The 26156-nt window shown below is 40.7% G+C and overlaps 1 protein-coding gene across 1 annotated transcript in view; it reads left to right on the top strand.

Annotated features, from left to right (window-relative positions):
• Positions 1 to 26156, top strand: part of LOC139471525 (complement C3-like) — an 87187-nt gene that overhangs the window by 44291 nt on the left and 16740 nt on the right. The window contains exons 20-30 of the mRNA XM_071253902.1: positions 1604 to 1685; positions 11147 to 11242; positions 12323 to 12505; positions 14139 to 14229; positions 15824 to 15974; positions 19001 to 19075; positions 19482 to 19665; positions 21139 to 21431; positions 21833 to 21994; positions 24203 to 24351; positions 25211 to 25354. Of these exons, the coding sequence (XP_071110003.1) occupies positions 1604 to 1685; positions 11147 to 11242; positions 12323 to 12505; positions 14139 to 14229; positions 15824 to 15974; positions 19001 to 19075; positions 19482 to 19665; positions 21139 to 21431; positions 21833 to 21994; positions 24203 to 24351; positions 25211 to 25354 (1610 nt within the window). The remainder of the gene's footprint in view (positions 1 to 1603; positions 1686 to 11146; positions 11243 to 12322; positions 12506 to 14138; positions 14230 to 15823; positions 15975 to 19000; positions 19076 to 19481; positions 19666 to 21138; positions 21432 to 21832; positions 21995 to 24202; positions 24352 to 25210; positions 25355 to 26156) is intronic.

Raw genomic sequence — 26156 nt, 5'->3', positions numbered from 1 at the left:
GTCGTAAGTCAGTGTTAAAGAATGGGAGTTACGATCGACTTAGCGCTAAGATCGCTTTGTGGAACGGGGCCCAGGTAATTAAAACATATTGGAGGTAGGTATTGGGTTCAATGCAGTGGTTGCAAAGACAAACACATACAGAGATTAGAACCATGTAACTGCCAATGACAATAAACGACTAGTGGTCATTGTTGATCGTACAAGAAATCACTACAGGGAGAATAAACCATGAGGATTGCAGCCCTGAGTAGTTTACTCTCTCTGCATTGTTTTATGACTACGAGTTGTTTATTTCTTACTTGAGATGTCAACATCATATACAGCCTCTTTAAGGATGATGATAAAATGTACAAGCTTTAAAAATATTTACCCTTACATGTATTTAAATAATGATGACTCACTCAATATTATCCGACCCCAGCAATGTTGGACCAGTTTGTTTTAAAGCCCATTTTATTCATGCGTGGGTATTTCCTGTTTATTCTCACAATCGTCATATTGATTACCTGTGTCTTTTCTCCTATTACCTTGTGTCATATCTCTCCTGCTTTTGGATGCTATCGTTTGACCATCGCGTTTATCTGCTTTGCCCAGCTATACATCTATGGGGAACAACTCATGAGACACTACCCTCTCAAAAATAATGTCGTCCAAGTAGGAGATAAACCTACTTTGTTTTTGTTTGGAACCGAGCGCTAAAGTGTCAAGTTGTGAGCCGACTTTCGAATTTTCAGAAATGACGTCTTGATAGAACATATATGATATAACAATGCTTCGTTCTTTACGGTTCTTTGGGATTTATCACATAGCTATTCTATATATTCAAATATGACATGAGAGTGAGTGAGCATGGTTTTATGACGCTTTTAGCAATATTCTAGCAATATCACAGTGGGGGACACCAGGAATGGGCTTTATACATGTAGCAGTGTTGGGAATTGAACCCGCTTGCAAGGGAACACTTTACGCACTGAGCTACCCATCCGCCCCCAAAGCTTTGTGTATCCGTAGTACTTCACATGCTAGTAATATGTTTGGATTCTAGATGTGAAGTGACCAACAGTACAAGTTTGTCATAGGGCTGAAAGGGTATTAAGTGGATAGGTGACTTGGGTGATTGAGTGTTATCATTCCCCATGATGTGGATAGATGTCCACGCTTTCAGTCACTGAATTTCTTCTTCAGTTACAGTTGTCGTGGATCGTTTCTGATTTCCAACACCCAATATCATGTTCATGATGTCAAATAATCTGTAATGTATGCAGTGTCAAATGATATTCATTCACTTCATACCATAGGAATCAAGCCACAAGTATGGTGTGCACACTCAGTCGGCTGTTAACCGCAATGTCCCTGGGGTATGGCAGAAACCTATGATCATGGGTTTGATTGTGGATTCACCCTGATTATATTTCTAGGGTTGTCAGTACTATACCTGTGATTGTGCCATTCACAAGATGGAAAATGTACAAGATATATGACATGATAATTCTTCCATGATTGCATCGCCATTCACAAATAGTTTTGAAAACAAATTTCCTGAAGCAATGGTGTTATCTGTGTTATGTAATCATTGTACCTCCACCTTGACTCTTACTTTTAGAGTGAAGGCGAACCAAACAAGAAAACAATAAACTTCAACCTTGACCCCAATGGTAAACCCAGGAATGACCTCACAGTCACACGTAAGGGTTTTAAGTCATACTTGTGACCAGTGCATGTAATGAAAGTCAGTAGGGCTTGTTATTGCATCAATAGGTTTTCTCTCTCAAGCAGGGTTAGTTTCTGGCTTACAAATGTCCAGGGAATGTGTATTATCAGGGATGTGTATGATCAGGAATGTATGTTTAATCAGGGATGTGTATAATCAGTGATGTGTTTAATCAGGGATGTGTATGATCAGGAATGTATGTTTAATCAGTGATGTGTATAATCAGTGATGTGTATGATCAGGAATGTATGTTTAATCAGTGATGTGTATAATCAGTGATGTGTATGATCAGGAATGTATGTTTAATCAGGGATGTGTATATTCAGGGATGTGTTTAATCAGGGATGTGTATGATCAGGGATGTGTGTAATCAGGGATGTGTGTAATCAGGGATGTGTGTATAATCAGGGATGTGTATCATCAGGGATGTGTATAATCAGGAATGTATGTTTAATCAGGGATGTGTGTAATCAGGGATGTGTGTAATCAGGGATGTGTGTAATGAGGGATGTGTGTAATGAGGGATGTGTATAATCAGGGATGTGTGTAATCAGGGATGTGTGTAATGAGGGATGTGTGTAATCAGGGATGTGTGTAATCAGGGATGTGTATAATCAGGGATGTGTGTAATCAGGGATGTGTATGATCAGGGATGTGTGTAATGAGGGATGTGTGTAATGAGGGATGTGTATAATCAGGGATGTGTATGATCAGGGATGTGTATAATCAGGGATGTGTGTAATCAGGGATGTGTGTAATCAGGGATGTGTGTAATCAGGGATATGTGTAATCAGGGATGTGTGTATAATCAGGGATGTGTATCATCAGGGATGTGTATCATCAGGGATGTGTATAATCAGGGATGTGTATAATCAGGGATGTGTATGATCAGGGATATGTGTAATGAGGGATGTGTGTAGTCAGGGATGTGTATAATCAGGGATGTGTGTAATCAGGGATGTGTATAATCAGGGATGTGTGTAATCAGGGATGTGTGTAATCAGGGATGTGTGTAGTCAGGGATGTGTGTAGTCAGGGATGTGTATAATCAGGGATGTGTGTAATCAGGGATGTGTATAATCAGGGATGTGTGTAATCAGGGATGTGTGTATAATCAGGGATGTGTTTAATCAGGGATGTGTGTAATCAGGGATGTGTGTAGTCAGGGATGTGTGTAGTCAGGGATGTGTATAATCAGGGATGTGTGTAATCAGGGATGTGTATAATCAGGGATGTGTGTAATCAGGGATGTGTGTATAATCAGGGATGTGTTTAATCAGGGATGTGTGTAGTCAGGGATGTGTGTAGTCAGGGATGTGTGTAGTCAGGGATGTGTGTAATGAGGGATGTGTGTAGTCAGGGATGTATGTAATCAGGGATGTGTATAATCAGGGATGTGTATGATCAGGGATGTGTGTAATGAGGGATGTGTGTAGTCAGGGATGTGTGTAGTCAGGGATGTGTATAATCAGGGATGTGTGTAATCAGGGATGTGTATAATCAGGGATGTGTGTAATCAGGGATGTGTGTATAATCAGGGATGTGTTTAATCAGGGATGTGTGTAGTCAGGGATGTGTGTAGTCAGGGATGTGTGTAGTCAGGGATGTGTGTAATGAGGGATGTGTGTAGTCAGGGATGTATGTAATCAGGGATGTGTATAATCAGGGATGTGTGTAATCAGGGATGTGTATGATCAGGGATGTGTGTAATGAGGGATGTGTGTAGTCAGGGATGTGTATAATCAGGGATGTGTGTAGTCAGGGATGTGTATAATCAGGGATGTGTGTAATCAGGGATGTGTATAATCAGGGATGTGTATAATCAGGGATGTGTATAATCAGGGATGTGTGTAATCAGGGATGTATGTAGTCAGAGATGTGTGTGATCAAGGATGTGTGTAGTCAGGGATGTGTGTAGTCAGGGATGTGTGTAATCAGGGATGTGTATAATCAGGGATGTGTGTAATCAGGGATGTGTATAATCAGGGATGTGTATAATCAGGGATGTGTATAATCAGGGATGTGTGTAATCAGGGATGTGTATAATCAGGGATGTGTGTGATCAGGGATGTGTGTAGTCAGGGATGTGTGTAGTCAGGGATGTGTGTAATCAGGGATGTGTGTAATCAGGGATGTGTATAATCAGGGATGTGTGTACTCAGGGATGTGTATAATCAGGGATGTGTGTAATCAGGGATGTGTATAATCAGGGATGTGTATAATCAGGGATGTGTATAATCAGGGATGTGTGTAATCAGGGATGTATGTAGTCAGGGATGTGTGTGATCAGGGATGTGTGTAGTCAGGGATGTGTGTAGTCAGGGATGTGTGTAATCAGGGATGTGTGTAGTCTGGGATGTGTGTAATCAGGGATGTGTGTAATCAGGGATGTGTGTAATCAGGGATGTGTGTAGTCTGGGATGTGTGTAGTCAGGGATGTGTGTAATCAGGGATGTGTGTAATCAGGGATGTGTGTAATCAGGGATGTGTGTAGTCTGGGATGTGTGTAGTCAGGGATGTTTGTAGTCAGGGATGTGTGTAATCAGGGATGTGTGTAATCAGGGATGTGTGTAGTCAGGGATGTGTATAATCAGGGATGTGTATAATCAGGGATTTGTATAATCAGGGATGTGTATAATCAGGGATGTGTGTAATCAGGGATGTGTGTAATCAGGGATGTGTGTAATCAGGGATGTGTGTAATCAGGGATGTGTTTAATCAGGGATGTGTATAATCAGGGATGTGTATAATCAAGGATTTGTATAATCAGGGATGTGTGTAATGAGGGATGTGTATGATCAGGGATATGTGTAATGAGGGATGTATGTATAATCAGGGATGTGTATAATCAGGGATGTGTATAATCAGGGATGTGTATAATCAGGGATTTGTATAATCAGGGATGTGTGTGATCAGGGATGTGTGTAATCAGGGATGTATGTAATCAGGGATGTGTATAATCAGGGATGTATGTAGTCAGGGATGTGTATAATCAGGGATGTGTATAATCAGGGATGTGTATAATCAGGGATGTGTGTGATCAGGGATGTGTGTAATCAGGGATGTATGTAATCAGGGATGTGTATAATCAGGGATGTATGTAGTCAGGGATGTGTATAATCAGGGATGTGTGTAGTCAGGGATGTGTATAATCAGGGATGTGTATAATCAAGGATGTGTATAATCAGGGATGTGTATAATCAGGGATGTGTGTAATCAGGGATGTGTATAATCAGGGATGTTTGTAATCAGGGATGTGTATAATCAGGGATGTGTATAATCAAGGATGTGTATAATCAGGGATGTGTGTGATCAGGGATGTGTGTAATCAGGGATGTGTATAATCAGGGATGTTTGTAATCAGGGATGTGTATAATCAGGGATGTGTATAATCAAGGATGTGTATAATCAGGGATGTGTGTGATCAGGGATGTGTATAATCAGGGATGTGTGTAGTCAGGGATGTGTATAATCAGGGATGTGTATAATCAGGGATGTGTATAATCATGGATGTGTGTAATCAGGGATGTGTGTAATCAGGGATGTGTATAATCAGGGATGTGTGTAATGAGGGATGTGTATAATCAGGGATGTGTGTAATGAGGGATGTGTATAATCAGGGATGTGTGTAATCAGGGATGTGTGTAGTCAGGGATGTGTGTAGTCAGGGATGTGTGTAGTCAGGGATGTGTATAATCAGGGATGTGTGTGATCAGGGATGTGTGTGATCAGGGATGTGTGTGATCAGGGATGTGTGTAGTCAGGGATGTGTGTAATCAGGGATGTGTATAATCAGGGATGTGTGTAATCAGGGATGTGTATAATCAGGGATGTGTGTAATCAGGGATGTGTGTATAATCAGGGATGTGTTTAATCAGGGATGTGTGTAGTCAGGGATGTGTGTAGTCAGGGATGTGTGTAGTCAGGGATGTGTGTAGTCAGGGATGTGTGTAGTCAGGGATGTGTGTAATCAGGGATGTGTGTAATCAGGGATGTGTATAATCAGGGATGTGTATGATCAGGGATGTGTATGATCAGGGATATGTGTAATGAGGGATGTGTGTAGTCAGGGATGTGTATAATCAGGGATGTGTGTAAGCAGGGATGTGTATAATCAGGGATGTGTGTAATCAGGGATGTGTGTAATCAGGTATGTGTGTAGTCAGGGATGTGTGTAGTCAGGGATGTGTATAATCAGGGATGTGTGTAATCAGGGATGTGTATAATCAGGGATGTGTGTAATCAGGGATGTGTGTATAATCAGGGATGTGTTTAATCAGGGATGTGTGTAGTCAGGGATGTGTGTAGTCAGGGATGTGTGTAGTCAGGGATGTGTGTAATGAGGGATGTGTGTAGTCAGGGATGTATGTAATCAGGGATGTGTATAATCAGGGATGTGTGTAATCAGGGATGTGTATGATCAGGGATGTGTGTAATGAGGGATGTGTGTAGTCAGGGATGTGTATAATCAGGGATGTGTGTAGTCAGGGATGTGTATAATCAGGGATGTGTGTAATCAGGGATGTGTATAATCAGGGATGTGTATAATCAGGGATGTGTATAATCAGGGATGTGTGTAATCAGGGATGTATGTAGTCAGGGATGTGTGTGATCAAGTATGTGTGTAGTCAGGGATGTGTGTAGTCAGGGATGTGTGTAATCAGGGATGTGTGTAGTCAGGGATGTGTATAATCAGGGATGTGTGTAATCAGGGATGTGTATAATCAGGGATGTGTATAATCAGGGATGTGTGTAATCAGGGATGTGTGTAATCAGGGATGTGTGTGATAAGGGATGTGTGTAGTCTGGGATGTGTGTAATCAGGGATGTGTGTAATCAGGGATGTGTGTAATCAGGGATGTGTGTAGTCTGGGATGTGTGTAGTCAGGGATGTGTGTAATCAGGGATGTGTGTAATCAGGGATGTGTGTAATCAGGGATGTGTGTAGTCTGGGATGTGTGTAGTCAGGGATGTGTGTAATCAGGGATGTGTGTATTCAGGGATGTGTGTAGTCAGGGATGTGTATAATCAGGGATGTGTATAATCAGGGATTTGTATAATCAGGGATGTGTATAATCAGGGATGTGTGTAGTCTGGGATGTGTGTAATCAGGGATGTGTGTAATCAGGGATGTGTGTAATCAGGGATGTGTGTAATCAGGGATGTGTGTAATCAGGGATGTGTTTAATCAGGGATGTGTATAATCAGGGATTTGTATAATCAGGGATGTGTGTAATGAGGGATGTGTATGATCAGGGATATGTGTAATGAGGGATGTATGTATAATCAGGGATGTGTATAATCAGGGATGTGTATAATCAGGGATGTGTATAATCAGGGATTTGTATAATCAGGGATGTGTGTAATCAGGGATGTGTATAATCAGGGATGTGTATAATCAGGGATGTGTGTAATCAGGGATGTGTGTAGTCAGGGATGTGTGTAATCAGGGATGTATGTAATGAGGGATTTGTATAATCAGGGATGTGTATAATCAGGGATTTGTATAATCAGGGATGTGTGTAATGAGGGATGTGTATAATCAGGGATGTGTATAATCAGGGATGTGTGTAATCAGGGATGTGTGTAGTCAGGGATGTGTGTAATCAGGGATGTGTGTAATGAGGGATTTGTATAATCAGGGATGTGTGTAATCAGGGATGTGTGTAATCAGGGATGTGTATAATCAGGGATGTTTGTAATCAGGGATGTGTGTAGTCAGGGATGTGTATAATCAGGGATGTGTGTAATGAGGGATGTGTGTAATGAGGGATGTTTATGATCAGGGATGTATGTATAATCAGGGATGTGTATAATCAGGGATGTGTGTAGTCAGGGATGTGTGTAGTCAGGGATGTGTGTAATCAGGGATGTGTATAATCAGGGATGTATGTAATCAGGGATGTGTGTAGTCAGGGATGTGTATAATCAGGGATGTGTGTGATCAGGGATGTGTGTGATCAGGGATGTGTGTGATCAGGGATGTGTGTAGTCAGGGATGTGTGTAGTCAGGGATGTGTATAATCAGGGATGTGTGTAATCAGGGATGTGTATAATCAGGGATGTGTGTAATCAGGGATGTGTGTATAATCAGGGATGTGTTTAATCAGGGATGTGTGTAGTCAGGGATGTGTGTAGTCAGGGATGTGTGTAGTCAGGGATGTGTGTAGTCAGGGATGTGTGTAGTCAGGGATGTGTGTAATGAGGGATGTGTGTAATCAGGGATGTGTATAATCAGGGATGTGTATGATCAGGGATGTGTATGATCAGGGATATGTGTAATGAGGGATGTGTGTAGTCAGGGATGTGTATAATCAGGGATGTGTGTAATCAGGGATGTGTATAATCAGGGATGTGTGTAATCAGGGATGTGTGTAATCAGGGATGTGTGTAGTCAGGGATGTGTGTAATCAGGGATGTGTGTATAATCAGGGATGTGTGTAATCAGGGATGTGTGTATAATCAGGGATGTGTTTAATCAGGGATGTGTGTAGTCAGGGATGTGTGTAGTCAGGGATGTGTGTAATGAGGGATGTGTGTAGTCAGGGATGTATGTAATCAGGGATGTGTATAATCAGGGATGTGTGTAATCAGGGATGTGTATGATCAGGGATGTGTGTAATGAGGGATGTGTGTAGTCAGGGATGTGTATAATCAGGGATGTGTGTAGTCAGGGATGTGTATAATCAGGGATGTGTGTAATCAGGGATGTGTATAATCAGGGATGTGTATAATCAGGGATGTGTATAATCAGGGATGTGTGTAATCAGGGATGTATGTAGTCAGGGATGTGTGTGATCAAGGATGTGTGTAGTCAGGGATGTGTGTAGTCAGGGATGTGTGTAATCAGGGATGTGTGTAGTCAGGGATGTGTATAATCAGGGATGTGTGTAATCAGGGATGTGTATAATCAGGGATGTGTATAATCAGGGATGTGTATAATCAGGGATGTGTGTAATCAGGGATGTGTATAATCAGGGATGTGTGTGATCAGGGATGTGTGTAGTCAGGGATGTGTGTAGTCAGGGATGTGTGTAATCAGGGATGTGTGTAATCAGGGATGTATGTAGTCAGGGATGTGTATAATCAGGGATGTGTGTAATCAGGGATGTGTATAATCAGGGATGTGTGTAGTCAGGGATGTGTATAATCAGGGATGTGTGTAATCAGGGATGTGTATAATCAGGGATGTGTATAATCAGGGATGTGTATAATCAGGGATGTGTGTAATCAGGGATGTATGTAGTCAGGGATGTGTGTGATAAGGGATGTGTATAGTCAGGGATGTGTATAATCAGGGATGTGTGTAGTCAGGGATGTGTGTAGTCAGGGATGTGTGTAATCAGGGATGTGTGTAGTCTGGGATGTGTGTAATCAGGGATGTGTGTAATCAGGGATGTGTGTAATCAGGGATGTGTGTAGTCTGGGATGTGTGTAGTCAGGGATGTGTGTAATCAGGGATGTGTGTAATCAGGGATGTGTGTAATCAGGGATGTGTGAAGTCTGGGATGTGTGTAGTCAGGGATGTGTGTAGTCAGGGATGTGTGTAATCAGGGATGTGTGTAATGAGGGATGTGTGTAGTCAGGGATGTGTATAATCAGGGATGTGTATAATCAGGGATTTGTATAATCAGGGATGTGTATAATCAGGGATGTGTGTAGTCTGGGATGTGTGTAATCAGGGATGTGTGTAATCAGGGATGTGTGTAATCAGGGATGTGTGTAATCAGGGATGTGTTTAATCAGGGATGTGTATAATCAGGGATGTGTATAATCAGGGATTTGTATAATCAGGGATGTGTGTAATCAGGGATGTGTATGATCAGGGATATGTGTAATGAGGGATGTATGTATAATCAGGGATGTGTATAATCAGGGATGTGTATAATCAGGGATGTGTATAATCAGGGATTTGTATAATCAGGGATGTGTGTAATCAGGGATGTGTATAATCAGGGATGTGTATAATCAGGGATGTGTGTAATCAGGGATGTGTGTAGTCAGGGATGTGTGTAATCAGGGATGTATGTAATGAGGGATTTGTATAATCAGGGATGTGTATAATCAGGGATTTGTATAATCAGGGATGTGTGTAATGAGGGATGTGTATAATCAGGGATGTGTATAATCAGGGATGTGTGTAATCAGGGATGTGTGTAGTCAGGGATGTGTGTAATCAGGGATGTGTGTAATGAGGGATTTGTATAATCAGGGATGTGTATAATCAGGGATGTGTGTAATCAGGGATGTGTATAATCAGGGATGTTTGTAATCAGGGATGTGTGTAGTCAGGGATGTGTATAATCAGGGATGTGTGTAATGAGGGATGTGTGTAATGAGGGATGTTTATGATCAGGGATGTATGTATAATCAGGGATGTGTATAATCAGGGATGTGTGTAGTCAGGGATGTGTGTAGTCAGGGATGTGTGTAATCAGGGATGTGTATAATCAGGGATGTATGTAATCAGGGATGTGTGTAATCAGGGATGTATGTAATCAGGGATGTGTATAATCAGGGATGTGTGTAATCAGGGATGTGTATAATCAGGGATGTTTGTAATCAGGGATGTGTGTAGTCAGGGATGTGTATAATCAGGGATGTGTGTAATGAGGGATGTGTGTAATGAGGGATGTTTATGATCAGGGATGTATGTATAATCAGGGATGTGTATAATCAGGGATGTGTGTAGTCAGGGATGTGTGTAGTCAGGGATGTGTATAATCAGGGATGTGTATAATCAGGGATGTGTATAATCAGGGATGTGTATAATCAGGGATGTATGTAGTCAGGGATGTGTATAATCAGGGATGTGTGTAATCAGGGATGTGTGTAATCAGGGATGTGTATAATCAGGGATGTGTATAATCAGGGATGTGTATAATCAGGGATGTGTATAATCAGGGATGTGTATAATCAGGGATGTATGTAGTCAGGGATGTGTATAATCAGGGATGTGTGTAATCAGGGATGTGTGTAATCAGGGATGTGTATAATCAGGGATGTATGTAATGAGGGATGTGTGTAGTCAGGGATGTGTGTAGTCAGGGATGTGTGTAATCAGGGATGTGTATAATCAGGGATGTGTATAATCAGGGATGTTTGTATTATCAGGGATGTGTATAATCAGGGATGTGTATAATCAGGGATGTGTGTATAATCAGGGATGTGTATAATCAGGGATGTGTGTAATCGGGGATGTGTAAATCAGGGAATGTGTTACATGAAGAATTTGTATTATCAGGAAATGTGTATAGGGATGTGTTTAATAAAGGAATATGTTTTAATATTATCAGTATCCCTTATGAGATATGTGAGTAGAGAGATCATCACAAGTCTTTTTACAAAAATGCTGTTAAATTTCTATAGTGTGGAAATTATATTGTTTAGTATACCTATTCGGTTTGTTTCCATTTGCACAACATTATGTTACAGAATCGGTAAATAGACATGTCCAGGAAACCCGCATACATATGGCGTTTCCAGATGAGGCTATCCCAGAATCAGAAAACATACATATTACTGCATCAGGTGAGCTATCATACCCTTCTCTTCACCACATTGACTATCACAGCCATCTTTCCACCAGGGTACTGTTGTACAAAGCTATCTTGGCTAAGAAGGTGGTAACTACCATACCATGACATAGATTTACGACAGGTTGTTTTTGTACAGCTACAACTAGGTGAACTATCACGCCCATCTTTCCTCCAGGTGAGCTATCACACACATCTCCCCACCATTTGAGTTATCACACACATCTGTCCACCAGGTGAGCTATCACACCCATCTCTTCACCATAGGAGGTATTGCACCAATCTTTCCATCAGGAGAGCTATCACACCCATCTCTCTACCATGTGAGCTGTCACACACATCTCCCAACCAGGTGAGCTATCACACCCATCTCTCCACCAAGTGAGCTGTCATACCCATCTACCCACCAGGTGAGCTGTCACATCCATCTGCCCATCGTGTGAGCTATCCACATATTCATCCACATATTCATTCCTCCTCCTCCTCCTTTGCATTGTGCATGTTGTTTAAATGAGAAAGGAGTTCTCGCACAACTCAAACTGTTGTATATGGGACGAGGAGTGGTTTCATAGACTTACTGCTTGGTGCATCAGCTTTCAGGAGCAGGCTGGGAATTGCTGTCCCATTCCTAGAACTCACCCATGCTAACATGTGTACTTGCAGAAAAAAATAACTGTAACTTCATGTTATGTAAATTTTATGTTATTGAAAATACCCTCATAATATTTGGTAATTAATCTTATGAATATTTCATCATAACAAATTCCTTGACTGAAGCCATACCTGGTAATAAGTGACAGAACAACATGCCCGAAAAGATGGGTGGTGAGACCATTCGGTTAACAATGTCAATATTATTAGTGTTACCACCAGAATACTGTTTTCTTGTTCAAGTGACGTCCCACGTGGACAACTGGCCTGTGGCAAGTCATGAGTGTTGTTCTGCTGTAATTAACATCTCCAAAATTTCAGTATAAATATATTTTTGTCAAACTTAACATGAAGCACAGTTACTTTGTCTGTCAGTAGAGTAAATCAATGAAGTAAATCATTAAGTTTAATTATCGATCAACAGGAGATCTACTTGGTGACGTCATCAGCAACATCGTTATTGGCAGCACATTCCCATCCACGTTCGACAGCGCCGACAGCCTGATGATGGAGTTGGCGCCGAGCTGCTATGGTTTACAGTATCTGTCAAGACTAAACTCGCTGACCCCTGAAGTGCTCAACAAGGGAAGACTCCACATACGATATGGTGAGTGTGTGTGTGTCTCTGTGTGTGTGTGTGTGTGTGTGTGAGAGAGAGAGAGAGAGAGAGAATGCTTTCTTTAAAAATATTTTATTCCAATGAAATGGTAGTAACACTTAATTTCGACATAAGTGTGTGTGTGTGTGTGTGTGTGTGTGAGAGAGAGAGAGAGTGAATGCTTTCTTTAAAAATATTTTATTCCAATGAAATGGTAGTAACACTTAATTTCGACATAAGTGTGTGTGTGTGTGTGTGTGTGAGAGAGAGAGAGAGAGAGAGAGAGAGAGAGAATGCTTTCTTTAAAAATATTTTATTCCAATGAAATGGTAGTAACTTAATTTCGACATAACATGATGGTAGTCTACGGAAATTGTCTGGGTAAAATACACATGTACAGAATCAATAATGTCGAAATTTAATGTATCCAGCAAATCTGAATTCCCATTTGTTATAATGTATCTCCTATTCTAGAAAAAAACCATGACAGAAATGGAGGACTTGGCTACAAGTTGACATATGACTATAATAACATGATCAAATTTGTGCCCATTTAGGTCGCAACAACCAAGTTGAAGTTTACGATGAGTAATCTGAGTACTCTAGTTCCATATATTTTGATTATGTGATTTATTTTGCTTGATATGTTTTTATTATGAGTGTGTTTTTTAAGTAAAGACAAAAATTATGTTCATTGTAGAGTGGCATTCAACATATTACAGTCGAGTTTAGCCGAGCTGTATATGATGTTTTATCTGTTTCTGTACAGCAAAATGGAATTTGGAGTATGGGGAACTTGCTGCATGTGTGGTACTGACCCACACATTTACTGGAATTAGATATGACGTTCTGTTAACATTTAATGAAAGACACACATTTATTACCTTAGAGATGAAATAACTGGCCTGTTTCATTATATATTTTAGAATGAGTCACTCTTCTGACAAATCAACAATTATTTATTAATGCATCTAAATGAAGGTTTTTTTTCTTATAGCATTTCTTGATTCTTTGTATAGTTATTTCTAATGTAATCCCCATGGTCATATGATTGTCAAATAAATGAGTTACATAAAGTTTGGAGGCTATTCCTTTCAAGACGATATGTCAAGCTTCTTAACAGTCAATCATTGGTCTAACTTTGACAATAATACTATCGATATGCATCTGCCACTGGCCATCATTCAACAGAATGATGTTTTAGAGAATTGACAGATTCAATCATGATATAACCAGATATGCATACCATGGTCCGCACCGCTAAAAAGAGAAATCACAAAATATTGTGATTATTAATTACACAAGGGTAGCTGCATGTTATCTTATATTTATACAGTAAAAACAAGCCATTCCTGTTGGTAAGGACTCTTACTCACAGTAATGACAAAAAGTGCAAAGTACGCTTTTAAAGAAATTAAATTAAAGAAATCCATTTTGTTAGCGATAAACATCGTCATTGAGTTTTGATCACTTGGCTACAATACAGGTAAGGATTGGCAGTAAGGCAACTGTGAACAGTTATATTTAGCAGTGCATGCTTGTCCAACTTGGCCTCGAACCAAATTTATGTTGACAAGATATGGGATGTCGGCACATTTGGACTGCAAGCTTTATCAGATGTTACTAGCCCATGTTCTTTCAGGCGTGGCTGAGCTGCTGAAATATCGAACCAGTGATGGTGCATTTTGCCTGGAGGAAATCGACGAAGACTATACACCCGAGCCATCTGTATGGTGAGTGAGTGAGTTGGGTTTAACCAGTTATATCACGGCGTGTCAGCTTGATGTGGGAGGAAAGCCTGAAGTGATGCAGGTCTTAGATGTTTACCACTTTGGTGAAACCCACGAGCATGGGTAGAAACATAATCAGGGCAAACCGGGATTCCAACCCACAATCATAGGTTTCTAATGTGCCCAAGGGACGCAACTCTGCATAGCAAATTGCGACACCTTATATGACTGGGCCACCCGTGCCCCCCTGTATGGTGAATGCAAGTAGCTTTTACACCAGGGTCCAGTTTCTCAGAGCGATCATAGATCTGTGATTGTCGTAAGTCTATGTTAAGGTGCGGGTGTTACGATTGTCTTAGTGATATGACTGTTTATGTTAAAGTATGCTTGTTGTAATAGGCAACATTGCCCAATTGCATAGATCGCTGCTCATAATGTCAATTACTCGATTATTTACAGACCGCCATCATAAAGCTGGAATATTAGACTGTACTGCCTCAAAATACATAGTGGGCAGGTTTTATGGATGGTGGGTAGGTGAGGTAGTAGATGGGTGGGTGGTTGAGTGAGTGAGGTGGTGGGTGAGTTTGTGAGATAGTGAATGGGTGAGCCAGTGACTGTAGGACTGAGGTAGTCTGTGTGTGGGTGAGTGAGGTGGTCGGTGAGTTTGTGAGATAGTGAATGGGTGAGCCAGTGACTGTAGGAGTGAGGTAGTAGATGTGTGGGTGAGTGAGGTGGTAGGTGAGTATGTGAGATAGTGAATGGGTGAGCCAGTGACTGTAGGAGTGAGGTAGTGGGTGAGTTTGTGTGATAGTGAATGGGTGAGCCAGTGACTGTAGGAGTGAGGTAGTCAGTGTGTGGGTGAGTGAGGTGGTAGGTGAGTTTGTGAGATAGTGAATGGGTGAGCCAGTGACTGTAGGACTGAGGTAGTCAGTGTGTGGGTGAGTGAGGTGGTGGGTGAGTTTGTGAGATAGTGAATGGGTGAGCCAGTGACTGTAGGACTGAGGTAGTCAGTGTGTGGGTGAGTGAGGTGGTGGGTGAGTTTGTGAGATAGTGAATGGGTAAGCCAGTGACTGTAGGAGTGAGGTAGTCAGTGTGTGGGTGAGTGAGGTGGTCGGTTAGTTTGTGAGATAGTGAATGGGTGAGCCAGTGACTGTAGGAGTGAGGTAGTAGATGTGTGGGTGAGTGAGGTGGTCTGTGAGTATGTGAGATAGTGAATGGGTGAGCCAGTGACTGTAGGAGTGAGGTAGTAGATGTGTGGGTGAGTGAGGTGGTCTGTGAGTTTGTGAGATAGTGAATGGGTGAGCCAGTGACTGTAGGAGTGAGGTAGTAGATGTGTGGGTGAGTGAGGTGGTCGGTGAGTATGTGAGAATTATTATCTGGGGTTGACATTTTGAATTATGATAAAGCTACAACTTGGGACTTGATTGAGTGTTATGATTCTACGAGGCGAAATTAAATAAGCTTATAATATTTTGAGCAGTATACATTTACTAGTGTATGGTGCAAAAGCAAGGCAGTTGTGTGGCATTTTCCCCAAATATTTATGAATTACACCATACAGCCGGAACACATCATCTTCTGTTCAACACTTCAGGTTTACAACATTTGTGCTGAAGACTCTGTGTTCCACCCGTGCAGTGCTGAACATTGATGAACACATTTTGGAGGAAGGGTACGAGTGGTTGCTGAATCAGGTCAGGGGTTCCCCATCAGGAGGCTTCGAGATTGAAGACGAGGATCCACGGGTTAGTGATGGGAGTTGTGGTGTAACAGCCCTCATTCTAACTTTGAAACAAACCGCCTTCGTAGTCTGGCAATAGAGCGTATGTACAGTGAACATTAGGTTGGGGGTTCGATCCCCGGCTGCGTCATTCCATAAGAAGTAAAAAGATGGTACTTGTTGTTACCCTGCCTGGCGCTTGGCTTTAGATCGGACTGGCATATGCGCATGATCAATGAGTTGGTGTTGGGATTAGATCAGATCAGAAGGGATTAGGTTAGTGAGTTAGTGATGGGATTAGATCGGTGAGTTAGTGATTGGATTAGATCAGTGAGTTAGTGATGGGATTAGATCAGTGAGTTAGTGATGGGATTAGATCAGTGAGTTAGTGGTGGGATTAGATCAGTGAGTTAGTGAAGGGATTAGGTTAGTGAGTTAGTGAAGGGATTAGGTTAGTGAGTTAGTGATGGGATTAGATCAGTGAGTTGGTGATGGGATTAGATCAGTGAGTTAGTGATGGGATTAGATCAGTGAGTTAGTGATGAGATTAGGTTAGTAAGTTAGTGAAGGGATTAGATCAGTGAGTTGGTGATGGGATTAGATTAGTGAGTTAGTGATGGGATTAGATCAGTGAGTTGGTGATGGGATTAGGTTAGTGAGTTAGTGATGGGATTAGATCAGTGAGTTGGTGATGGAAATAGATTAGTGAGTTAGTGATGGGATTAGATCAGTGAGTTAGTGATGAGATTAGATTAGTGAGTTAGTGATGGGATTAGATCAGTGAGTTGGTGATGGGATTAGATTAGTGAGTTAGTGATGGGATTAGATCAGTGAGTTGGTGATGGGATTAGATTAGTGAGTTAGTGGTGGGATTAGATCAGTGAGTTAGTGATGAGATTAGGTTAGTAAGTTAGTGAAGGGATTAGATCAGTGAGTTAGTGATGAGATTAGGTTAGTAAGTTAGTGAAGGGATTAGATCAGTGAGATAGTGATGGGATTAGATTAGTGAGTTGGTGATGGGATTAGATTAGTGAGTTAGTGATGAGATTAGGTTAGTGAGTTAGTGATGGGATTAGATCAGTGATTTGGTGATGGGATTAGATTAGTGAGTTAGTGATGGGATTAGATCAGTGTGTTGGTGATGGGATTAGATTAGTGAGTTAGTGATGGGATTAGATCAGTGAGTTAGTGATGAGATTAGGTAAGTAAGTTAGTGAAGGGATTAGATCAGTGAGTTGGTGATGGGATTAGATTAGTGAGTTAGTGGTGGGATTAGATCAGTGAGTTAGTGATGAGATTAGGTTAGTAAGTTAGTGAAGGGATTAGATCAGTGAGATGGTGATGGGATTAGATTAGTGAGTTAGTGGTGGGATTAGATCAGTGTGTTGGTGATGGGATTAGATTAGTGAGTTAGTGATGGGATTAGATCAGTGAGTTAGTGATGAGATTAGGTTAGTAAGTTAGTGAAGGGATTAGATCAGTGAGTTGGTGATGGGATTAGATTAGTGAGTTAGTGGTGGGATTAGATCAGTGAGTTAGTGATGGGATTAGATTAGTGAGTTAGTGATGGGATTAGATCAGTGAGTTGGTGATGGGATTAGATTAGTGAGTTAGTGGTGGGATTAGATCAGTGAGTTAGTGATGAGATTAGGTTAGTAAGTTAGTGTAGGGATTAGATCAGTGAGTTGGTGATGGGATTAGATTAGTGAGTTAGTGGTGGGATTAGATCAGTGAGTTAGTGATGAGATTAGGTTAGTAAGTTAGTGAAGGGATTAGATCAGTGAGATAGTGATGGGATTAGATTAGTGAGTTGGTGATGGGATTAGATTAGTGAGTTAGTGATGGGATTAGATCAGTGAGTTAGTGATGAGATTAGGTTAGTGAGTTAGTGATGGGATTAGATCAGTGAGTTGGTGATGGGATTAGATTAGTGAGTTAGTGATGGGATTAGATCAGTGTGTTGGTGATGGGATTAGATTAGTGAGTTAGAGATGGGATTAGATCAGTGAGTTAGTGATGGGATTAGATTAGTGAGTGGTGGGATTAGATCAGTGAGTTAGTGATGAGATTAGGTTAGTAAGTTAGTGAAGGGATTAGATCAGTGAGATGGTGATGGGATTAGATTAGTGAGTTGGTGATGGGATTAGATCAGTGAGTTGGTGAGTCAAACTTGGGCTCAATGCTTTGTGAAAAAAAAACCCTGACTGTCTTGCTGCAGGAACTGTTTCCACTGATGCTTCTTTGAGGGGTTTTTATGCTTATTGACAGAATATGCATCGCAAATATTATGAGAGGTCAAGGAATTTCTTCTGTCAGTGCATGTGTAAATGAGTGAGTTTGGTTTAATGCTGCTTTAAACAGTATGGGTGGGTGAATGATTGAGGGGAAACATAACAGTAGAAGCACAGCCCAACTGTCCTTGGTTCACATCCCAGGTTCATCCAAAAATTGTGATTTATTGCAATGTCTGTTGTGTTTTTCATCAAAGTTTATTGTTGCATATGTTTATGCAAAATTAATTGGGGGAGACATTGAATTGTATTTAACATGGCTTTGAACATTATTTCATTTATGTCATGGTGTGTCAACTTGGTGTGGGCTGAAAGATGAACATTGATCCAGGTAGATCTGAGAGACCAAAAATCATAACCAAGGTCAATCTTGGATTTTTTGTGCTCATGACATGCTTGCCGTAAAAGGTGACTATGCTTGTCGTAAAAGGCGATTAACGGGATTGGGTGATCAGGCTCACTGACTTGGTTGATGCATGTCATCGATCCCAATTGCGTGGATCGATAATCATGATTTTAATCACTGGATTGTCTGGTCCAGACTCGATTATTTACAGCCCGCCGTCATATAGCTGGAATATTGCTGAGTGCGGCGTTAAACAACAAACCAATCGTGCTCATGACTATTGGATTCTGACGGAAACTTTGCTCAGCCAATTGTGGTACCTCAGCCACTCACTCCAAGATTCACTCACTCACTCACAAACTCACTCGCTTCTTGATATGGTTAGATTCATGGCCAATGTGTACTTCTGTTCAGTACATTGATGGAGAAGAACAACAACTCTTGGCTGAGGTGCTTATATCGTCCTTCAGCTGTTCCCATCGGATATCTGTGAGTATAATGTCCTCATGTAGGGCTTTGTTATTCCGTATGAACTGTGTGAAACTTTCATTACATGAATCTCTCTAAGTAAAATAGACTCACAGAGGGCCTGTAATTTTGCATAAGAGCCCTGGATGAGGCTGTCAATGACATGGGACCACTGTCTAGATTGATGTGTGGGAACTGAGATATGCTTTATACAACATTGTTGTTTTGTCGTATCTGTTGAATGGTGAGTGCATATTACTGCTGTACCTGAGAAAATGCTTTCATATTTCCATTTTGATTTTCTTTTCAATCAACAGATCATTTAATAATACAGAAACATTTTTTCAAATGGTAGGATAAATCCTCAATTTTAGTGCGAAATGATTTTTTCGTCCAAATATCAATGAGAAATCCTTTCTATTCAAAGGAAGAAACTGTCAGACAAAGGAGCAGCTTTGAGCAATGGTGGTCCAGGAGATCAAGGCTACGAAATATGACCCCACTGACCTTGGCCAAGGTGACCTATGCCAGACAAAAGCTGAACTATATTGACTCAACGTGGGAGACTGCAGTGCGGGAACTGAAACGGAAAGGAACAACTAATGCAGCTGGTAAGTTAAACTGTATACTCCATTCTCCAGTGTACACTGATGGTTAAGGCCATGATGTCAATCAGCCATTGCTACATCATCAATGAGGTTGCAGAAACAGAACCGGTATGTTTCTCCATATTTTATAAGGAAGTGGTGCCTTTTGCTATTTACGGATGTTTGGCATTTTTATTTTTCTCGATTTCCATGGAAATAGTTGGTACTTAATTTCAAAAGGGGTGATGGATTTGTTCCAAGCACAATAAAAGAAACATTCAAAATCTTCCAACAAAACTTGGCAGATATATCAAACAGATCCTGAAGTGGTGCCTTTTGCTATTTGCAGATTTTTGGCATTTTTATTTTTTTCAATTTCCATGGAAACAGTTTGGACTAGTTTCAAAAGGGGTGGTGGATTTTGTTTCCGGACTACTTGAAATCCATGAAAGACTTTTCACCCAAACCTGCTACATGTATTGACCAAGGGCTGAAGTGGTGTCTTTTGCTGTATAGGAATTATTCGAAATTTGATTATTTTCCTCTTTCCATGGAAACAAGTTAGATTTAAATGAAATGGAGGTAGGTGTTGTTTCTGGTACAGAACTAAAAAACTATTCAACGCTTTTTATCCAAAATTGGTGCATGTATTAATCAGGGGCTGAAGTGGTGCCTTTTGCTATTTAGGAATTTCAAAAACTATTAAAGATTCCTGTTTCTGCGGCAACAAGTTTGATTTTGACTCTGGTCATAGTGGTGTGGTTGTTCATAGTGGTGTGTTTGTCCGGACCATACCTCTAAATCTAATACAGCCTCTTTCTTAAAAGTGTGCACACTTTTGGCCCAGGTTGTCAAATTTGCTATTTAGGGTTGTTTAATATTTATATCTTTTATCCTTTCCATGGCAGCAAATTTTACTTTGACTCTGTTCATCGTAGTGTATTTGTCTGGACCATATTGATCGTGTACCTGACAAAGAAATACAAAGTTCTGAATCCCAATGCCATAGTATTGTTTTGATAGCTCATTAACTACTGGCAGATGAGATAGAAATTCTCTCATTAAGTTGGACTTAAAGTAGCAGTCAGATGATTTGTTCTTTTTAATTTTGGGGGGCCGGGGGGATTTGTCATCTTCTGATGACTCTTGTTAACATAGTGAACAGGACTCCAAACGTGCATGTAGTTTTGGTGGAGAATCATCCCAGGGCATTAATCATTGTAGAATTGAGATATGATACTCTGGATAATCAAACCAGGGATATTCTTAGGACAGTGGCAGCAGATGTGGGCTGAAGGACTATCATTTGCCAAAAGGAACATATCTGTGCCATGTTTTCTTGAAGGAGTGGGATTTTTGCCGTTGCCCCCAGCCGTGGGTTATCTGTATCCATTTGATAACTATGGTTTGAAAACTACTTGATGTAATGAAACAAAAAAAATGTGTGAAAAAGCTCTTTGTTTTCAAGAAAATAGTCCCTTGAGATTTGTCACACAGGGTACTACTTTTGGTCTGATGAGTATCATGACGCCCATGAGCCAATTATGTACAAGACCCGTCCGTCTTCAGAGACGATTGAAGCCACAGCATATTCTCTGCTCGTGTTTGTCAAAGTGAGCTTGAAACTGCAATGCAGAACCATACAACAACAACAACGACGACGACGACGACGACGACGACGACGAGGAAGGGTTTATCGTCAATGTAGACACATGTACATTAACCCTGACAAGATCGCTGATTGGCTGATACAATGGAGAAATGGAAAAGGATTGTTTGTTGGAGCTTCGGTAAGAATGAAGTATACTGGCAGAAAAAGGAAACCATTTTTTATGTTCATTCTCGAATAATTTAGGCAATCTCCTATTATTGTGTGTGTTTCTCATCTTCAAGGTGATGGGAAATATTTATTTTTTTTAAAACGCAGAAAAGGCATTGAGTGAGTTGGGTTTAATGTTGCTTTTAACAGTATTCCATCTTGGTGTGTCAGCTTAATGTGTAACACAGGTCACAGACTTTTACCCTTTTGGGTCTCGACTTGATTATTTACAGAGCGCTGTCATATAGCTGGAATATGGCGGCGTTAGACAAACAACCCTAAAACCCTAAAAATATTATTTTTCATTACGTACAATGGTGTATTTTAATTCACTTGCTTGTTTTGAATAAATAATGTATTTCCCACCTCAAGGATACAGCCGTTGCCACAGAGGCTCTGGCCGCCTACAGGGAGTCTAAGCGGATCCGGGAAACCAATCTGGACGTCAATGTGACAGCTTCTCCCTCTGAAAACTTCACGTACAGGATGGTTTTTGGAGAAGAGGACGCTTTCCAACCCCAGTCACTCCAAGATGTAGGTACACTACTACCCACAATTACTTACCCCGTGTTTGAAAAATTATCTTGTAAGTTTTATGATACCACAGTGGTACGATACAGTGGGAACATCCCGCATCAATTCTGCAAACATAACGTGTTAATTAGTGCATAAACATCCCCTTTAGCATATGATTGTCCTATTTTCCTGCCTGCAGGTGATCACAAGGTTAAAAAACAAAATTCTTTTGTGGTAAATGTTGTTTCCTTCCTTAGTTATCTCCCCTAACTCAGGAAACCCTGCCCTCAGCGCAGTTGTAATCCCTCCAACTTCATTATTTCTCCTTGTAGACTGCAAGCAAGATGTGTTTTTAGTTACTTGGAGATAGTGAAGTTTTCAATTTCATGAAATATTTACTGTTTTTTGGTGATCTATTTGACAAGGTTCTTAATTATGTCTTGATAAGAGTTCCTACTTACATATATTATATCTGCAAGTAAGGAAGTTTTCTCATTGATAAGGTGACTGTTTACAGCATCACGCATGGCTAGTCAAGCTCAACTTGAATGCACCAAGTGCAAATTTTTTAGTAATAGGTCAGACCCACACTTGTTGGGTAGATATTGTTTTACAAAAAAGTGTTAAATTACTGATCATAGTTATATCTCTGCATTAATTGTACGGTGGCAGAATTCAAAGCATTTTTTACGCATTGAAATAACCTTATGGGCAAGCGTAACCTATCAACAAGTCCGACCTCTTCTGATTCTTTTATCACGACAAATCAGCAGACCAAAATTAAGAAACTTTCAAATAAGAGACAAAAACATCCATGAATTGAAATTTCAAAATTGTTATCTTTAATGTTTGTGATTTACTCTGGATATTGCTAAAATAGATGACAGAGTTGAGCAAGCAATCATTAAGGAAGCTTGATAAAATGTACGCCAAGCTAGTTAAGGCTTTCAAAACTAAAGGGAATGGGTGGCCTGGTAAAGACCCCGGAACCCTGGTGTGGGTACGTAACAATCGGCAGACGGATCAGTCGATCACTGGGCCGTGGCACAAGCACTGGCACCCCTTCATGTACGGTGGGGTATGTGGCTTGACAAGTGGGTCATTGACCCGGGACCTGGATCTGTTTGACAAGTGTCCAGGAGTCCGTTCAGCTAGATCCATTCCGTTTATCCCACAGGTTGAGAAGCTCGTAATGCCTGATGTGGGTACGGAGTTACCGCTAGACGGATGCGTTGGTTCATGGGGCTATGACACGGTGGAATCCCTGGCTTGCCAACCCAAGGATGCTGGTCAATGGACAAGTATAATGTCACGGATGCCATGGCCATGATTTATATTAGGAACAGGGGTCTCAACGGGGTTAAACAGGATCGACTCATTTCGGATCCATGTGCTACCTTGCCGGATCAATTTCATGGGAATCAAGATCATCAGTGGATGCCGGATTAGACTATATTTGTTTCACCAAACCTTTGTCCCTGTAGAAGCAATTTAGCAGATGAATATGTAATTTTTCAACTTATGCTGTCTCACACTGCGCATTTCTGGTTATTCTTCAATCGTCTTCATTATAGAACAAAGTTTCCAGGTTTTACAAAAACACAACTCACTCCAACACATCCCATACATCACCACTGTGATCAAGGGTCATGAACAACTGCAATGCCATGGGACAATACTCCTGCGATCTGATAACCTGACATATTCAGAACACTCATTCTCAATTCTATCGCCTGGTGTTCTGATGTATACCAGAACAAAGAAATACTTTTTGGTTTGTTTTTTTTTACACAGAGTTTACTTCTGTTTACATTTACCACGAAAATATGCTACATTATGGAGTCGTCACGCCCCCTCTGCATAGACTGCAATCGCCTGTGTTAATTAGTTGTATTAACTCTGCATTAATGTAAAGGATTTTGTATCCTTATATTAAGTGTATTTTAGTTTGTAGTTCTAAAATATATGGTTTAAGTGGGGCTGTTAATGAGTTGTAAACCAACTATTTTGTGTGTGCTTAAGCAATAAACACTCCCGCCGTCTCGCACTTGTCGAACGGATTACGGAGCACATGTATGGCGATGTTCATGTTCCAGGTTGATGAGACTAGATTTATTCACTTGTATTGCCCACATCATGGCAGAGGCTTGAACAGCCTTTATTCTCCACTTCACCCCCATCCTATTAGTTGTGATCTCACCTCACCTCACCCCACTGATGTCCTAGGTGCCACTGGGACAAAGTCTGCACGTGTTGACAGCAGGACATGGCATTGGCCAGATGCATGTGGACGCAAGCTACAATATTCCTGTTGATGTTGACGCTGACTGTCAGTTTACCATGAACGTAAGACGGTTCTATCCTGATGATGAGAGGTTAGTTCATCTCAATGAAGTGTTTCATGAAGGGTGTTTGCCTTTGCTACTCAGGAATGTTGGAAATAAAGGCCCATGTTTGGTCCACAGTATCTGCATAAATAGAGATAGGAGCAAAACATGTTCATAGGAATGAGAACTAAGCTTAGATCATTTCAACAGATGCAACCTTTGGACTTATAACATTTGTTTGTTTGTTTGCTGTTTAACGCCGCACTCAGCAATATTCCAGCTATATGATGGCGGTCTGTAACTAATCAAGTCTTGACCAGAAAATCCAGTGATTTACATCATGAGCATCGATCCACGCAATTGAGATACAATGACATGCATCAACCAAGTCAGCGAGCTGGTAAGGGTAAATATGTGGAAAAGGCTAGATTTTATGGGTTTCAGGAATTATTTTTCAATATTTGATTATTTTCCTCAAAAATGTAACATAAAGATGTGGTGAAAAGTTCATGCTGGGGCACAGCCTTCTCACAGTTAGATTTATCTGAAAGTTGAAAAAATGTCTTTTTTCGCTCATTTCGGTCTTTCTTGAGTACCGGTACTTGAAAATCCCAGAAATAAAAAACTATCATAGGTAAGAACGAAAATGGGCTTGTTGTTGACCATTGCTATGTTTCTCATAATTGTCTTATCAATATTATCAAGGTGGGCAACAAACTAAATCTTCTTTCACCTAACAGTGTGTTGTACTCTCCCGAGGGAGCTGAAATTAAAAAATAATTAGGAAACAATGACCTGTGTAATAATTACTTGGCAATGTGAACATTCTTCCGTGTAGTCATACTGTCCAATTTCATTATGCAGTTTTATTAATGATGACAACTGTTCTATCTCCCTTCTCTTTCAGTCTGCGTGCAGGCAACACAGGTGTCTGTTCTGTGTGTGGTCCACGACTTACATGTCCAAAGGGGGACCGTTTCACCTGCTCTATTGAGTCGGGGTTTGGAGGCATCAGTACCCCTCTCACTTACTGTTTAAATGTGTGTTTGAAGTAAGTACCCAGCTTGAGATGTTGTATATTCAACCTCAAAGGTTTTAATCGTCTTGGATATAGGCAGTATGTTCATGATAGAAAGAATATAATGGCAATATGCAGGGATATATACTCACCGACAAAAGAAACTCAAACCAGAGAATCATATAGTGCAGTATGTACGTTAAGAAGAGATGTTTCCAATGTGTACCAATTAATGACAAAACTAACAATCAGCATAGTGTTACCACAGCGTGTCTTTATTCTCATCACGAATGCTGCACATGATTTATAAACTTTACACGCTAATCCTGCAGGAGACAAATGGTGCATCTAGTCATGGATCTATGACGTCACATGTGTCGCGTTCATGAGCGTCGATTCACGCAACACAACAGTTTGTTTGTCTGTGCATCAAACCAATCTAATATTTCTTGTATATGAGTAATTCTTTCTATATTTACCAACATGTATGGTATTCGCGTTTCTTTTGGTGGTGAGTATATTTGAAAATTAATGTTTGCTCTACACCCATGTATTTAGTTGTATTTTTACCCTGTACTATTCTAGTTAACTCGGATATGTTATAGTCGGGGATAATTTTAATAGCGCCATTATGTCCATGATGTGTACTTACGTTTCATATAATGCAGGGGGGATATAGCGATCAGCCAGTCTGTCGGTCGGTCTGTCCGTCCGTCTGTCTGTCCATCTGTCCGTCTGTAATCATTTCCTTTTCGGGGGCAGAATTTCCAAACCATTCAGTGTATTTGATTGAAACTTGGCAAATCTATCAGGCACATACTGAAGTGGTGCCTTT

The sequence above is a fragment of the Haliotis cracherodii genome, unplaced genomic scaffold, assembly GCF_022045235.1.
Source record: "Haliotis cracherodii isolate W230 unplaced genomic scaffold, xgHalCrac1.p SCAF_23, whole genome shotgun sequence".
Classification (NCBI taxonomy): domain Eukaryota; kingdom Metazoa; phylum Mollusca; class Gastropoda; order Lepetellida; family Haliotidae; genus Haliotis; species Haliotis cracherodii.
The sequence above is the reverse complement of the archived record's forward strand: the minus strand, read 5'-3'. Positions and strand labels throughout refer to the sequence as shown.